Source organism: Equus quagga, chromosome 8 (assembly GCF_021613505.1).
Source record: "Equus quagga isolate Etosha38 chromosome 8, UCLA_HA_Equagga_1.0, whole genome shotgun sequence".
Lineage (NCBI taxonomy): Eukaryota > Metazoa > Chordata > Mammalia > Perissodactyla > Equidae > Equus > Equus quagga.
Window position 1 is genome coordinate 3,497,775 of NC_060274.1, and position 17,517 is coordinate 3,515,291.

Consider the following 17,517-nt stretch of genomic DNA (forward strand, 5'->3'; position numbering starts at 1 on the left):
CTAAGTGGCAGGGCTGAGAGGTAAACCTAAGGAATTCTATGCTTTGCTGCACAGCCCACCTTCCACACTCCCGAAGAAAGACCCAGCCTTCTGTAAGCGTCACCGCACCTGGGGGGATCGTCCCCTATCTCTGCGAAGCCCTCCGAGGAGGGAAGAATGTAGCCAACACTACTGCTCATTTGTCAGCTAAGTTGCTGTTCTTTTTCAGTAGTAGCTTAAGGACATTTGACATATTTTTTAAAAAGTAATTAAATAGCAGAAATAGAAAAGTAAGTTCATTTTTTATCAAGAGGAATTCTGAGGCTTTATCTCATGTTGGTCATCTGTTTTATCACCCCCATCGAGAGAAGTAACTAAAGATGATAAGTCACTGAGACTTCGATGCCCTCGTAATCCTGCACCAGTTTTCTGAACGGAATGACGATTCTTCTGATTAATTATAATAGTACTTTTGGTTCCTGAGTAACAGTATTTAAAGCATTTTCTTATGCTTTGTCTCATTGTTCTACAAATGGAAATACCAGATTGAGGGGAAAAAAAGCTATTTCTTAGGAGGCGAGGCATTTGACAGTGATACAACACAAACAAAAGGAAGCAGGAGGATTCTGGGAAATGTTCCATGACATTCGGTACTTATGAAGGAAGTGCAGTCCTGCGCCACATAACGACGTCTCCGTCAACGACAGACCGCATATACAACAGAGATCCCATAAGGTTAGTACCACACGACCTAGGTGTGTCATAGGCTGTGCTATCTAGGTTTGTGTAGGTACACTCTGTGACGTTTGTACAACGGCGAAACAGCCTAATGATGCATTTCTAAGAACATATCCTGGTGTTAAGCGATGCATGATTGTATCGGCTTAAAGGGATTGTTTCTTCTAAATATCAAAATAGAATGATAAGCTTTTGTCCCTTTTTAATAACTAGGTTTTTCCTGCTTGTAAAAATCCTAGGAGAATACAGAGAGGTTTAAATTAGAAAACAAAAATCATTCATGGTTCTACTATCTGGATATCACCTCTTTATCATCTTTGTGCATTTGCCTTTTCGTATCTATGCATAGATAAAGAGAGCTACGAAACGTTAACATGAGAATCCTCTCACGTTATTAAACATTTTCCTACCACAGGCTTTTATTGGCTGTGTAGCTTTCCCCTATCACCATCATTTTGAAAACAAATTTCCAAAACAAACATTTAGTTTGCCCTCCTTTTTTATGGACTTTATAAATACCACCCAAGTAAATAGCTGTGTCCTCCAATATATAGGTTTCTATGAATTATAAAGGACACTTCAGTGAACAGCGATGTTCACGTGTCTTTATGTACACTTCTGACTTTTCTTGGGGTGAACTTCTGGAAAAGGAAGCCGAGAGTCTGAATATCTTGAATTGTTCTTGGTGACTTTTCCTCCAGAAAATTTATACCAACGTACACTCCAATGTGGTCTCTGAGAACGTCCTTTCCATTCACTCCTAAAACATGTGGTATTATAATTTTTTGAAATGTTAATTTGGTAGGCAAAAGAAAAAGACTTCTTGTTGGATCTCTTTGATGAATGGTAAAATTGAACTTTTTAATTTATTTTCATGTGTTGACTGTTAGTATTTCTTCTTTGATAAATTGTTTGCTTTCCTCGGATGTTTTTAAAAGTATTCTATACAGCATGTGAAATGTGACAATAATTGCTAATGTTTACGAAGTATGTAGAGTCCTCCAGACTTTGTCTCCAAGGACAGACTCTCTCCTTGACCGACCTTGAGTCAGCGGGGCTCCTCTGAGCCTCTTGTCGACTAGGCCTCATCCTTGGCCCTGCCCTTGGCCTGGCTTGTCCAGTTGGTGAAGGAATCCTGCTAAGTTGGTTTAGAGAGATTCGCCGCCCTGGATAGCTGATCGTCCTGGCCTGCCCTCAGCAAGAATCCCCGACTCTTGACCCCAATTTTCTATCCACTGACCCTCCACTCTGCTCCTGGCCCATCAACCCCCAGTGGTCTATGCTCTCTTTGGAATTGAGCCTGACCTCTCTCCCTGTTGTGAGAGTCTTGACACCTAATGCAATAGTCCTGAATAAACTCACTATTTTAACAAGCCCCAGAGTAATTTTTTCTTTAATGCTGCACACTGCCCATGTATAAACACTTTTAATTATCTTGAATCCTTGTGAGGTAGGCACCATTTTGCAGATGAGAGGACTGAGGCCCAGAAAGGCCATCAGCTTGCCCACTGTCACACAGCAGTCACTGTAGGGGCTGAGATTCAAACGTCAGCAGGTCTGCCACACGTACAGTTCTCAGGCTTTAAGGATGGAGGGGAGCGGGCTTGTAGTTTTATAATCAATAAAGGAACTCGCTTACAAACTGGTTTTTTTCCTTCCTCTTGGATCGGCACCCTGTCCAGGCCCTGTCCCCTTAGGGCAAAGGGGATGAGGTTAGGAGTGACTTGTGGGCGGGGGTGGGGCGGGGAGGGGCTCCATCTCTCTTTCGTGTAACTGCTCACTTCCTGGTTGGAGTAAACAAGTTAAGTCCAGAAGCTTTAGTTGTGTTTCCTACCATGGGGACATGGGCCCCTACAGGAATGGGGGCTCACCCACAGACCCCCCATCCCAAGGATGTTCTAGTCTCCCTTGTCACTCTTCTGGTGTCAGGATCTGACCCGTGGAAGCCCCTGAAAGGATGGAATGATGTGATTGATTGAATAACAGACACAGAAAATGACTTCTATTTTGAGAGTTATTTAGCCTAATCAGGTCCTATCAGACTATATATTTAGTTTAATTGTAAGTATCCACACGTGCATGCAGTTTTTAAAGATGGAAGTGCATATGGTGTTCCTGAGTGCCCATTAGTTTCCAGGCAACAAGAGAGGATGCAAAAACCCCAAGGAGCTTTCTCAATCTAAACAGAGCAAGACAATTACATCGCGAGGACAAATCAGCAGTGAATTCCAGCATGAACCAGGCAGCTGTTGGATAGAACGGTAGACGAGGATAGGGGACGCTGAGCGCACGGACGCGCGTCGGTCGCCAGGCGCGGCTGGCTTGTGTTGTGACAACCGGCTGGAGACGCGGGACCGCGGTGAGTCCCGGGCCTGAACGTGCCCGGACTGGGGGGGCCCGCGTGGCCCCAGGGAGCCCCCGCCAGCTGGAGCCGCGCCCTGAGCGCGCAGTGCGCCAGTGGGCGCGCGGGGCACCAGGGAGGGCGGCGGAGACCCAGCGGGGAGAGTGAAGGCAGGGTTGGTGAGGAAGGCGAAAGACAGATTCTACCTGAGACAGCTTGGGGCGAGGAGGAGCTGGGGAGAGGAGGGGGTGGACGACCAGACACTTCTGAGCGCTCACCTCCGGGTGAGGCCACCTGGGCACTCCCTGTTTTGGTCCAGGAAGGAGGGCTGGCCTGATTGTTTCTCTAGGGAATTAAAGGGAGATTAAAACCACGCCTGAAAATCCCGCAGCAGGCCTGAAAGTCCACTTTATTTAAAATAGCACTGGGGAAAAACAAACACTACATTGTTTGGGAGCTTTCGGATTCTGTTTTCGTTCCGCAAAAATAAATCTAGCAACTCTGGAGAGCAGATTTTTATACCCCTCCAACTCTCATGAAAAAGATTCAAGAAAGAAATGAAATATATTACGTTCTTAAATACTCTTGGCCATAATGTGGAGTTTTTTTGAGTCTTTAAAATGACTTTTAAATGGCAGCACCATTATGCGATTTTTTTCCTTCCCAGCTGAGTTAGCTCTTCTGTGCCCTGAGTGGTCTGTGTTCAACCCTGGCTGCCCTTGGATAGTTCAAAACAAAACAAAACAACAAAAAACCAAGGTTTGCCCAGTGATTCAGGGTCTCCATTCAGAGTCTGGGGGGTGCCTCGGCATCAGGCTCAAACTCCCTGGGTGATTCTAATGTGGGGCCGGTGCTGGGACCCACTGACTAAAACTTGACTTCCTACACCCCTGCCTCATGGAGTCATCTAAATAGATCGAGCACATCAATAATTTAAAACCCATTCGTACATGTGTCTTCCCAACCATCGTTCACAGTGGGGAGACCTTGGAATCGAAGGTCCCATGAGATCTCCACATCCCCAGGTAATGGGGGGGATAGAAGGAGTTCCAGAGAAATTTCAGTCCCCAGTCTGAAAATCTGAGCAAGTGGCTTTCAGTAATATTGAAACTACTCCAAGACCGTGGGGAAAACCTCCCACATTTTACTGAACAAATAGAGCCACTTCACCTCCGGTTGGTTTAGGGTACAGATGGATGAGCCCCTTGGAGTTGGGAGCCAGAGGGTCCCAAGATGTTGACTTGAACTCCTGCCTCAGGCAGGTAAGGTCTTTCCAATTCCATTGACAAGTTAGGTCACTGAAATCTGAAGGGGGGCAGAGCATTTGCTAACAGAGTGCCAGAGAGTTAACAGACGTTGGAATAGCCAGCGCACCTGGGCAGAATCCTTGATCTTCCATTTCTTAGCCATGTGAGCTTGGAATTAAGTGCTCAAAGCCACACAGTTAATGGAAGATCATGGTAGCCACTGACATCGGGGCCTCCTGGCCTCCAGTGTCTTTTCATCATCCAGGAGGCCCCCACCGTAGATGGAACTCCAGCTTTGGCGGGTTGGCTTCATTCTGCTCCACGGCCACAGGCCTTGTTCTGTGACCACTGAGGGAGCAACAGAGGCTTGAGGTGGCTCCCCAAATCCTCCTCCACTGCTGGGAAACCACCTGAGAAAACTTCGAGGGTCCTTTCCATTCTAAAGTGCTTTCCTCATGGACCAGACCATCTCTTTCTTCATCATGAAAGGAAAACACACTATTGTTAACTGTTTTCCCGGCTGTACAGAAAAGGAGTCAGCAATCAAATACATTTTCAACTTTGGACTTTCTGACCACCCTGACCTCTGCGCCTGGAAGACTGTCCATGAATGAACCGTGTCTTTAGAGAAACAGTCACTTGCTGTTTTTCATCCTCCCATTCGTCTTCATCCCAACATGGATCGTTGGGTGGTAAAGGCCGCTTCTAATCTGGGGTGTGTAGAGTGGCTGTATATTCCTCCGGTGTGAGACCCTTTGGAGAGGTGGTCCTCAGCAGAAATGGACCTTGATTTGGCCCTCTGTCTTCACAACAGGTGGTGGAGCCTCTTCTAGAACATGGCAGCCGGCCTTCACACTCACCGAAACCACACACTTCCTTCTCTCCTGAGTGGTTACCCACCGAGTAGCTCCCATGAACAGGTACCATTTTGGATAACTGGTAACAGAGGAAATGACTCTATTCCAATTATAGAAATGTAACGGTTCCTATCTTTCTTTCCCCTTCATTTATTTGGAACTATTTTCATATGGCAGGTCTCTAATAAGGTCAGATTTGGGATGGGAAAAAGTGTGTGGAAATCCAGGTCACAAACCAGGAGTCATTGAGAACAGAGCCCCATCAGCCTTGGAGGGCTGGCTTGGTGAGGGGGGGTGGGGGTGGGGGGCCGGGCGGGATGCGGCATTTTTTTGTTGTTTATTATTTTTTTAATTGAGGTCACATTGGTTTATAACATTATATAACTTTCAGGTGTACATCGTATTTCAATTTCTGTGTAGATTACATCATGCTCACCACCCAAAGACCAATGACAATCCATCACCACACCCATGTGCCTCATCACTCCTTTCACTCTCCTCCCTCCCCCGTCTCCTCTGGAAACCACCAATCCAAACTGTGTTGCTATGTGTGTGTTTGTTGTCCATTTTATGAGTGAGATCATATGGTATTTGACTTTCTCTCTGACTTATTTCGCTTAGCGTAATACCCTCAAGGTCCATCCATGTTGTCACAAATGGCCAGATTTCATTGTTTCTTATGGCTGAATAGTATTCCATTGTGTCTATATACCACGTCTTTCATTTACAAGTTAGGTCATTGAAATCTGAAGGGGGGCAGAGCATTCGCTAACAGAGCTAATGGAAATGCAACTGATTTTTTAGGTTGATTTTGTTTCCTGAAACTTGACCGTATTCATTTATTATTTCTAAAAGTTTTTTGGTGGAGTCTTTAGGGTTTTCTATATATAAAATCACATCATCTGCGAATAGTGACAGTTTCACTTCTCCCTTTCCAATTTGGATCTCTTTTATTTCTTTTTCTTGCCTGATTGCTCTGGTTAGGACTTCCAATACTATGTTAAGTAAGAGTGGTGACAGTGGGCATCCTTGTCTGATTCCTGTTCTTAGGGGAGGATGCGTCATCTGGTGAGAGACCGAGGACTCCACGATGCAGCTGATGGTCTTTGCTGTTGGTCCTAATGAGATAAAATATTAATATTTATTTTAATACAACTATAAATTGTTACTCGTAATGTGTGATATTTTCTGTGCTTGTAAAATATTGACTTAATTACACGGTCCCCCTGAATATCCTGGGAAAACTGAGCAGTCCAAAGGTCTGCGGAATCTAGGTGACTGCCCTCAAAGCTGGTGATAAACCTCCAAGGGGGGTTGCAGAAGTCCCGTGAGAAGGAAAGATGGCGTGGCATGGAGGTGGTGTGTGAGTCAGGAGAGTGGGCAGTAGAGAAAAAGAGCGTCTTCAAGTTGTATTTGACATTATGAATTCTGGAACTGGTCCTTGTCAGAAGATGGGGGCCCTAGTGACCTGAGTGTCACTGACCCCATGAACTTGGGTTGGTCAGTTTTGTCATCTTTGAAGAGACTAGATGATCCCAAGGCCCCTTTTGGTCCTAATGCATTTACTGCTTCTCCCCACCTGTGCCCCTATTCCCACCCTGTCCCGGGGCTCCATCCCTTACAGAGGTCCTGGTCGCTCCTTAGGACGTGGGACTGACATGGCCCGTCCCTGAGTCAGTGGCCTCTTCCTCTGAAATGTTTGTATGTAACTATCTGCAAACCCACAGGCTCTGTGGGGTCACTGGTCAGGCAAGTAGGTCACTGGTCACAGCTTGGCCTGTGGAGTGGGCAAGTTCAAAGTTTTGACCGAGGCCCCTAGAGAAGGTAGCAATTCCATTCTGGACGAGGAAACTTCCTGAGAGGATGGCTGGACCATCTCCAGGATCTGGACCCTGACCTAGGATGAAGGTCTAAGGGTCAGTTAGTTGGTGGTTTGGGGATTCATTTGGAGAAGGTCGTTGGGGTCTGTGAGCCCTGGTGGTGGGAGCAGGTGTAGCATTTCCTTCTGATCATAGGTTTGGTGAGGGGGCTTCCCGAGCTCCTCTGGGTTCTTCAACACACATCCTCTGGAAAGACAAGTGGCACCGTGTTGTTTGGCTGGACCATTCTGTTTTCCCTGGTTTTAGGTTACGATGCATCCTCTTTACTTTCCTTCGCAGTAATGACATTTATTCAACAAATATTTATTGAGTTCTTTCTAGTGCCAGACACACTGAGTCACAAGGGCTGTGCCAGTTAGATGCCTGGCTACAAACAGTAGAGACTAATTCTGAACAACTCAGGGGGAAGAAAAGGAATTGATTGGAAGAATATTAAGTAGCTCATGGAGCTGATGAGGCATCTAGAGAGCATGGCGCGGAAAAGTGAGCAGGAACAAGGAGACTAGGCATGTTGCCAACACGGAGAGGTACCCAAGGCTACCACCATCCCGGGTCCTCTGGGCTGCAGGGTGCCTGACTCCAGCGCAGCCAACCACAGCTCAGAGTCGCCCCCTCAGGAATCATATTCCAAGCAGAAGCTTTCGACTGGGCAAGGGCTCCAGGCCAGGGCGCCTCGCGGCACTGACATTTTAGACCGGAGAATTCTTCGCTGTGGCGCGGTGGGTGGGGGCTGTGCTGTGCATCCTGGGATGTTCAGTAGCATCCCTGGGCCTCTACCCGCCAGATGCCATTAGCACGCCCTCCTCCCAGTGATGACAACCAAAAATCAAAAACATCTCCAGGTTTCTTGAAGGGCCCCTTTCCCCTCCAGAATACCCCGCTCCCCCCAGCCCTGCGTCCAAAGCACCTGGGGTTTTGTTAAAGTGTAGACTCCTGAGCCCCCACCCCCCCCCCCCCCCCCCCCCCCCCCCGCCAAGAGCTGCTGAAGCAGAAACCCTGGGATGTGAGGCTGGACTCTGTGTCTCAAACAATCCTCCCGGATGCTTTTATATACATTAGATTGAGTGCCAGGAAATGGGAAGAGATGGAAAGATTTGTAGGTGGAGTGGGGGATAGTGATTAGATTTACCTTTTAGAAAAATCGCTCTGGCAGGCGGAGGGAGAGAAAACAGGAGAATTTAGATAAAGCCGGGTTAGAGAGGATGAGGGCTGAGATCAAGAACAGTGGTGGATGTGGAATCAAGGGACTGAATTTGACAACTGTTTGCAGATAGACTTCGGAAGACTCTGCGACTGATTATGGATGTAGGGGAAGTCTCAGAGCGCTCCTCGTTTTCTGACTTGGAGGATGGTGTGACGTTGCTCGGGGTAAGGAATGTCAGGGGGTGAATCTCGGGGGAAGAGAATGAGCTCAGATTCAGACATCTGGGATTTCAGAGGCTGACGGGACCTCCCGATGGATCTGAGTGTGGAGTCGAGAGAGAGGTCGGAGGGCAGATGGGGTGTGGAGCCATCAGCATCCTGGTGGTGGCTACAGAAGAAGGAGTGGCTGAGATCCCTAAGGAAGACGTAGGTGAGGACCACAAAGGGCAAAATAGAGCCCTGACAAACTAACTTGAAAGAAGTAGGCAAGTGGGAGGATCCGCCAAAGACGAGGTGAGCAGACATCAACATAGGAGGAGAACAGGAGACTGACCACCGAAACGGAGAGACGAGGGCGATGAACCAGGCAGTGGGAGTTGACCCCAGTGTCGGATGCCATGACAAGGTCCGCTAGGATAAGGGCTGGTGGGTGTCACACTCTGCGGGCAAGCAGTAGCCTTTGCAAGAGTGGGATCGGTAGAGTTGTGAGAGTAGAAATCAGATCATGGTGGCAATAAATAAATTTATTAAATAAATAAATCAGATCACGGAAGCAAGATGGTAGAGAAGGTGGCTGTAAAGCTAGAGGAAATGAGACAGTTGACGGTGGTGACAGGGGCCTCTAGAGGCAAAGGAGGCTTTTCTTTGTTTTATAGCTTTTGCGAGGTGTCCTGGACACACAAGGAGCCACACATTCATAAACCCATATGCTTTGATAAGTTTTGACGTATGTATACACCTGTGCAACCATCACCACATTCAAAACAGTGGACATATCCATTGTCCCTAAAATTTCCTGTGTCTCTTTAGAAATCCTTCCCCCTGCCCCTGTGGGTCCCCTCCCCTCATCGTCCCAAAGCAAATACTGATTAGCTTTTTGTCACGATGGATTAGCTTGCATTTTCTAGAATTCTAGACAAATGGAATCTTCCATTGTACACTCTTTTTTTGTTTATTATTTTTTTTTCCTCTCAGAGAATCAGTCTTCTTGCAGGGTATAGTATGTATCAATAGCATATCCCTTTTCATTGCTGAGTAGTATTCCATCGTGTGGCTATACCATGGTTTGATTATCCATTTGCCTCTTGATGGACTTTCCGGTTGTTTCCTGTGTTTGGCTGTTACACATGAGGCTGCTGTAAACATTCGTGTATTCCTCTGTGTATGCACATATAATTTCTCTTGGGTAGATACCTAAGAGTGGAAAGGGGGGGGTCATATGGTAGATGTATATTTAACTTTTTAAGAAACTGTCAAACTAGAGGCCAGCCACGTGGCATAGTGGTTAAGTGTGTGCACTCTACTTTGGCAGCCCAAGATTCACAGGTTCAGATCCTGGGCATGGACCTAGCACCGCTTATCAAGCCATGCTGAGGTGGCATCCCACACAAAGTAGAGGAAGATTGGCACAGATGTTCGCTCAGGGCCAATCTTCCTCACACACAAAAAAGAAGAAACTATGAAACTGGTTTCCAAAGTAGTTGCACCGTCTTAGTTGTCACATGTCCTGGCCAACACTTGGTGTCATCACATTTGAATTTTAGCTACTCTCCTAGATCTGTGGCAAAATCTGGTTATGGTTTTGATCATTGCTCCCCTGATGACTGATACTGTGAGCATCATCTCTATGTGCCATCCTTGTATCTTCTCTGGGGGAATGTCTGCTCAAATCTTTTGCCCATTTTTAAAATTGGTTGTTTTCTGATTACTAGCCTCATTCTAGTCTTAAAGGATCCTTTGAACTCACTGAAAAGGAATTAAATATTTGATGAAAAAAATATAATGCATGTAGAGAACACTGGGCTTACACAGAGATGGTCAGAGGATGTGGTTTCCTTAAACAATTCCTTTACTTTGTGTATTTGTGTCCTTAAGAACCTCAATTTCCTTTCTTCAATGATGGAAAGATCAAAATGCAGATACTACGTACGCAGCGAAGATGAAGCAGTGTCTGGATAGAAATCCTGAATCTTCCTTGTGAACTAGAGCCTGTCACAACTCCGGCATCTCAGGGCTGCTTTCCCAGTGGTTTCTCTGTTTGGAGCAGGAAGAGTGGCCCCGGCGCCGTGGGGGAAGCCGTGCGACACCTCATTTGTTGTGTTTCGTCATCACGGAGAGGTGGGAGCCCAGCCCTTGTTGGGGGCGGGGGGGGGGGGGGGCGTTCAGACTGTCACCCAGGGAACAGGAGCCATCTGTCTGCCCTTTTCACTCCACCCCATTCTGGTACTCTGAGCACATCTCTCCCAGGACAGGAGAAAGGACAAAAGCCTGATCAGAACTCATCGCTCAGCCCCAGTCTGCCAGCACCTGCTGGGTCTGGGGGGTCTTCCCGTTGGACTCCCATCCCCCTGTGGGGTATGGACATCGGGGGCTTGGAGCCACACACGGAGCCCTGCACAGCAGGTTCTCACAGGCGCAGCAAAGGCGAATGACAAGATCCTGCAAATGTGGGGATGGGGGAAGCCTAATGGTTGCCATGGCAACACAGCAGGAAGACTCCATCAATCGATTGGGCCCCAGTCTCAGCGCTCCCCAGCCCCGATTTCTGTCATGAAAGTGACAGCCACGTTGGCATTGATGTGTTTCGTACAGGGTGTCCTCTTCAGGTTAGGTGATCATTAGAGCCACTTCCAGCCACTTTCGGACCTTGACTGTGACCTAGAGTAAGAAATGCACTTTACATGGTGATGGAGCGCACGTGCACACACACGCCTGTACGTGTGTCTGTTTCAGAAGCAAAAGAATGAAATGAAATCCCACTCACCCTTATTACGGGAAATACAGTCTCTTCTGTTCTGTTACATTGTATATTATAAAGAATATGTTGTAACATTATTTGCTGGCCGTACCCACTAAATTGAATGTCTGAACCACCAGCGGCTGCAGACCTGAGATTTGTAGAATATTGGCCAGATTAACATGCCTGAACTGCAAGGGGTGAGTTCAGACTTTCCACTTCTTCCGTGTCACGTCTGCCGTCCCTCCTCAGCTTCAAGGCTAACTGGTGAAGGAGCACAGCCTCATAATTCCAAATTCATGCCTGTTAGGTTATATATACCTTCAGGGAATAAGGCTAAAAATGGTCAGAGGCATGGCTTGTTTCTTCCCTCTTTTATGCATAAGGAAACTGAGGCACAGACTCTTGAAGGTTCTTGTGTGAAATCACGCCGCTGAGGGTGGCAGAGTCTTGGCCAGCGCTTGTGTTCCTGGCAGCAAGCCTAGGGTCTTTTCAGGTCTTTTTTTGTGTTCTTTTGGTGAGGAAGATGGGCCCTGAGCTAACATCAGGGCCCATCTTCCTCTATTTTATATGTGGGATGCTGCCACAGCACAGCTTGATGAGTGTTGCATAGGTCCATGCTCGGGATCCAAACCTGTGAACCCCAGCCTGCCAAAGTGGAGTGCATGAACCCAACCATTACGCCACCGGGCCGGCCCCTTTCCAGGTCTTTTGATTTATACAAGTTAAAATTTGTCTTTCTATCTTTAGAATTTAATGCTACAAATTTTTGAGTTGTAGGTAACACACAATATGTTGAGCCAGGAGGCACCCAGAGCCAGTAGTATAATTACTTACTGAAAAAAATAAAACTCTGAAAAGAATCACATAATTATGAGAATTTGCAAAAGAGTGTAAAATTTATTTCAAATTGCAAAAACCTGGTTCTGTGGTTTCCTCCATTTTTTCCACCCATTCTTCTTTTTCCTCCCCCCACCCTCCCTCCCTCCCTTCCTTCCTTCCATTTCTTTCTTTCCTCACTTAATCTGTCTTTCCCTCTCATTCATTCAGGGGGCTGAGTATGACTGTCTATTTTGAAATGTCACCAACATTTTTCTTCTGTCATTTGTAGAGCAGTCCAGTGAAACACCCACGCTGTTATCTTTCTGTTGATTCTATTTCTGCCCTGAGAGTGAGGGCTGAACCAGGCATGAATTTTGAAGAACTGGGGAGCCTGTGCGCTTGGCTGTTGGGGACTGGCCTGAGAAATACTGAGAAAGGATCATTTACAAAGATTCTCTCTAAAATGAAAACATAAACGGTTTGGGAGATTAACGAGAGGACACTGAATTTGGATGTGACAAACAAAATCGATAATAATGCCATCTTTCTTCAGGGAAACAAGGCTTTCTGAGGAGCATGAAGGAGCAGCTGCAGCAGGCACTGACCTCACTGTCCCCAGGGGTGGGGGGCGGGGGAGAGAGGTGACCGGCTCCCTTCCGGGTCCACCCACGAGCCATGTCTCCTGCTGCCTGGCCATGCTGACTGCCATCAGGATGTTAAATAGCACCTGCTTCCAATGGAGCAAAGGAGAAATCCCATGATGAATCATCAGCTTTTAATTTAGAATCTGGAGAATGGCAGTGAAGGGCCAGCTTATGATAATCCTCTAGGAGAAAAGACTGAGGCACCCAAACAGCTAATTGCTGAGAAGCAAGTGATGCATCCCACACATGTCGCTCATAGTCCCTCTTGCCGTGGTCCCTTCCTCCCCGTCTCCCCTCCCACCCCTCACAGACAGTTGCTATCTCCCCCCTAAGTTTCCTCCTGCTGGGAGCACTGTGTCCCATGGGCAGTGCCATAAGCAAGAAATTAGCTTTGCACCTGTTTTGGAAAGTGAAATGTTGGCCTCATAGTTGCATAAAATCTCTTTCAAAGCCACAGTTCCATTTCTCAAACTCTCACCAGACACAGAACTGAGGCTTGGAGCTCTGGACCCGTGCCACCAGGGAAACCTGCCCGGAATTTACAAGTCGGTGGCATTCCATGAACTGCGAATCAGTATCCGATGCTGAAAAGAAGGGAAAGGGGTGACGTGTTGTGAAAACTGAAACCCTCTTAGCTTGCAGCTTCTGAGTCACAAATATATTTGCCGTGTCATAATAATCGCTATTTTAAAAGACAGCCATACTTTTTCAGGAACTTAGCTTCTAAATAATAAAATTTACAAATTTCATACTCTGATAATTTTTTTTTTCCAAAAAAGTTAATTACAGCATAAAAGGAGTATTTAGTCACATAGAAAAATAGCATAGCAGCAGATGTTAGCTCAGTGCTAATCTTCCTCGGAAAAAAAAAAGAAAGAAAAATAGCATAATACAAATAATACTTTTCAGAGCCATCTCTTCACTTAAGAATATCTTCTTCTACGAAATGCAGTTGGTATGAAAATCTAGCTCGGGATGGCGAAGACAGGAGGGAGCCTGACACGGGGCAATTGGAAGCAGAGGGGGGAGGGGCTGGCATTCAAAGGACAGATGCAAAGCAGGATGCAGAGAAGGTGTGGTCTGAGAGCCTGGGGCAGTGTTTCAGCTTGGAGATGGTCCCGGTGATTGGAAGGCTGGCCAGTGATGGTGGAAGTGGGTGGCTGACGTTGAATAAAGGGAAAGGATGCTGATAGCGTGGAGAGAGAGGAGTCAGGCTATTCTCTGTAGAGACGTTGACATCACCAGGATTCTTGTAGAGACGAAGGCTACGGGCAGGGGCAGCAGGCCCAGCACCTGAGATGGGGCGACCAGGGGCCAGCAGATTATGGGACCAGGGTGTGTAACCTCACGTTTGAGATGTTGGCCTCTATCTTTGCCTACATCACTGGTGCTGGTGTGAATTTGATGTGGCAAAGCTCGGAGCCTGCTGGCACACCTGGGGTCACCACCCATCCATCCACATTCCGCCGTGGATGTCAGCCACATTAGGCTCTCCTTAACAACTGAGATGCCCTGGGGAGAATGTGGATGCAGGTACTAGAACCAAGGGGACCCCTCAAAGAAAAGGCAAGTCTAAGATAAATAAAATAAATTACTATTTTGCACAGCAGATGGCAAACTTTCAAATCTTGTTATCCCAAGACTAGTACAGGCCAAAAACAAACAAAAATTGAATAAAACAAACAAAAACTTGAAGAAGCTTTTAGTCACTGGACCGGTAACAAATCCGTTATTAAACAAACACTTCGGAGCACATTCCGATCGTTTTGTGGTTGAGCTGTTAGTAAAAATCCCTGGACCCCTTAACACTTTAGGTTTCTCTTTCCTTAAATTAGTGGCATTCATAGCACCAACTCTCAGGTCAAAATTTGACCCAGAATATTCTATGATTTTTGAAATATTTTCCCTCCGGTGAAATAGATTAAAAAAACATGAATTTCAGATGTGGGTATTTTTATAAGTTTGCTGGGGCTACTGTAACAAGGTCACCCAAGTTGGATGCCTCAAACAGCAGCAATTTATTGTCTCATGATTCTGGAAGCCAGAAGTCCAAGATCAATGTGTGTGCAGGGTTGGTTTCTTCTGAGGGATGTGAGCAAGAATTTGTTCTGGGCCTCTCCCCCATCTTTGGTGTTCCTGGGCTTACAGAAGCCTCACCCCATCTCTGCCTTCATCTTCACATGCCTTCTCCCTGCATGCATGTCTGTGTCCAGATTTCCCCCTGTTTATAAGGACACCAGGCCCGCCCTGCTCCAGTATGACCTCCTCTTGACTAATTACATCTGCAATGACCCTGTTTCCGAATAAAGGCTCCTTCTAGGCGCTGGGGGTTAAGACAACCACGTATGAATTTTTAGTGAAGACAATTCAACCCATAAGAGGTATAGTCCAAGTATAGTGGTCCTCTTTCCTTTTTAAACCGCAGCTTGTTTTTAGCATAACGTGTATCGAGACCTCAGCTTTCAAAGGATAATTCCGTCATCAGTCGGGGGCTCTGTGAAAGTTGTGAAGATAAAAAATGAGATTCCAGTACGCCTGAGTCATGCCTCACTCCGCCGTGTTCTGACCAGACCCTCGTGTTGGGATGCGATGCAGGAAAGAGATGCTTGAGTTCTTTGTGGCACGTGATTTCCTCCTGTAAACCTCCGGGACTTTGTTTGATGTTTCCCTGCTCCTTAAACAGAGGGTTCGAGCGCATATATACTTTACTCATGTGCGACGTTTCCCATCTGTTCCTGTTTGAAGAGTTTCTTCTCCTAGAGCCCTCCCATTTCTGTTTCCAAGGCAAAACCCAAGCCGTGTCGGAAGGCCTTTGCTGACATCTCGAGTACGCCAAATAAGCCCTTTAAAAGCTAGAGTCAAGTCGACGGGAAAAGACGTCAACTCTGTTCTTTCATCATCAGATTTAACACAATGTTCCACTTGAAGATGTTCAAAGTTGCTTGACTTCTTGGACTGGGTGCTCCTACCTCTCGTCTTCTCTTGGGATGGGATTAAAATGATCGTCGGGGGGCCGTGGTTTTTATCAGCTGGTCGGTTTTTCTTTCCTCCTCTCACCAGCATCATACACACCCAGCTCAACAAATATTTAAGTGAGCACCTCCTGCATGCCAAGGGCGTTCTGGGGGTGGGGATACCAGCAGTGAGCAAAACGCACCAATCCCCAGCCTGGTGGGCCTGATTCTGGTGGAGCCAGATGGCCAGGAAGCCGGAGATGTAAGTCATTTATAAAACTATACATAAAATGATATATAAAGGAATTATGTATATATATAATAAATAGTTTATTAAAATGTAAGAAGCAGCGTAGAGAAAAATACAGCTGCGATGGCGATGAGGACCATGGGGTGGGGTGAAGTCCTCAGCAAAGTGCCCCCAGAAAGGCAGAGTCTGAGCAAACAGGGGTGCAGGGGCAAACCCAGCAGACATCATGGAAAGCCCTTCACAGACGACACAGAGGGACCCGAGGTGGGAGTGGGACTCTCCGGGCCTGGGATGGAGCTGGGGAGAGGGCTGAAGATGAAGTCAGAGAGGGCGGGTGTGGTGGCGCAGATCACGCAGATCACGGAGGGGTGACGGCCACTGGGAATATGGCGAGGGAAGTTCTAATGGCAACAAGGCTTGGAGAGCGGAGAGGATGGTCCGGGGCTCTGTTCTGGAAAGCATGAGATGAGCCACCTGGGGACCAGAAAGGTGAGTTCGCCAAGCCTGTCTGGAGCAGCACCGTCCCAGCAACTCCCACCGTTTGCTGAGTACCAGAGAAGTTTGCAGCACTGCGCTGGGAAAGATGGCCAAGGGAACCGACAACGTCCCTTGTGCCCGGGAGATGCTGTGGTCCTGTGGGAGAGGAAATGCATGCACGTGTCTGTGAGCGCACACACACACACATGAACACACACTTAGACAAATTCAGCAGTGCCACTATGGCGGAACTACAAAACTATTGCGTAAGATTCGAGAATGGGCCACGCAACTAGTGATCATGTTTCTGATGTTTGTGAAAAGTACTAATATTGCAAGGTGGGGCACAGAGAAAGAAACTATGTTGTGTTAACCAGTCTTGACACAAAACAATATCCTAACCACAATGAGGTATCACTTCCCACTCACCAGGAGGGCGCTAATAAGAAAGACAGACAATAAACAAGGGTTGGCAAGATGTGGAGAAACTGGAATCCTTCGACGTTACTGATGGGAATGCAAAATGATGCAGCCACTTTGGGAAAAGTTTGGCAGTTCCTGAAAATGTTAAACATAGAATTACCTTATGACCCAGAGAATCCAATTCTAAGTATATACCCAAGATAATGGAAAATACATGTTCATGCAAGACCTTGTTCATGATTTTCATAACAGCATTATTCATAAGAGTCAAACAGTGAAAATAACCCAAATGTCCATCAAGTGATAAATGGATAGTAAAAATGTAGTATATCCATATGGTGGAATACTATTTAGCCATAAAAAGGAATAAAGTACTTATATAATGGATATATACTACAATGTGGATGAACCTTGAAAACATTTTGCTAAGTGAAAGAAACTAGATGCAAAAGACTACGTGTTTATGATTCCATTTATAAGAAATACCCAGAATAGAAAAGTCTATTGTCCTGTATTAATCTGCTAATCTTCTTAGAAGGGCACCAGCCAGATCGAATTAGCACCCACTCTAAGGGCCTCATTTTTTTTTTTAAATATTGGCACCTGAGCTAACCACTGTTGCCAATCTTCTTTTTTTTTTTCTGCTTTTTCTCCCCAAATCCCTCCAGTGTATGGTTGTATATTTTTTTAGTTGTGGGTCCTTCTAGTTGTGGCACGTGGGATCCCACCTCAACATGGCCTGATGAGCGGTGCCATGTCCACGCCCAGGATCCGAACCGGTGGAACCCTGGGCCACTGAAGCAGAG

At 46.6% G+C, this 17,517-nt stretch overlaps 1 protein-coding gene across 1 annotated transcript in view; it reads left to right on the top strand.

The window, feature by feature from the left end:
* The first annotated feature begins 580 nt into the window (after positions 1 to 580).
* Positions 581 to 17,517, top strand: part of LOC124243860 (uncharacterized) — a 98,252-nt gene continuing 81,315 nt past the window's right edge. Inside the window, exons 1-3 of the mRNA XM_046669925.1 lie at positions 581 to 714; positions 2,905 to 3,076; positions 5,120 to 5,225. Coding sequence (XP_046525881.1) covers positions 5,142 to 5,225 — 84 coding nt within the window. The 5' untranslated portion in view covers positions 581 to 714; positions 2,905 to 3,076; positions 5,120 to 5,141. The remainder of the gene's footprint in view (positions 715 to 2,904; positions 3,077 to 5,119; positions 5,226 to 17,517) is intronic.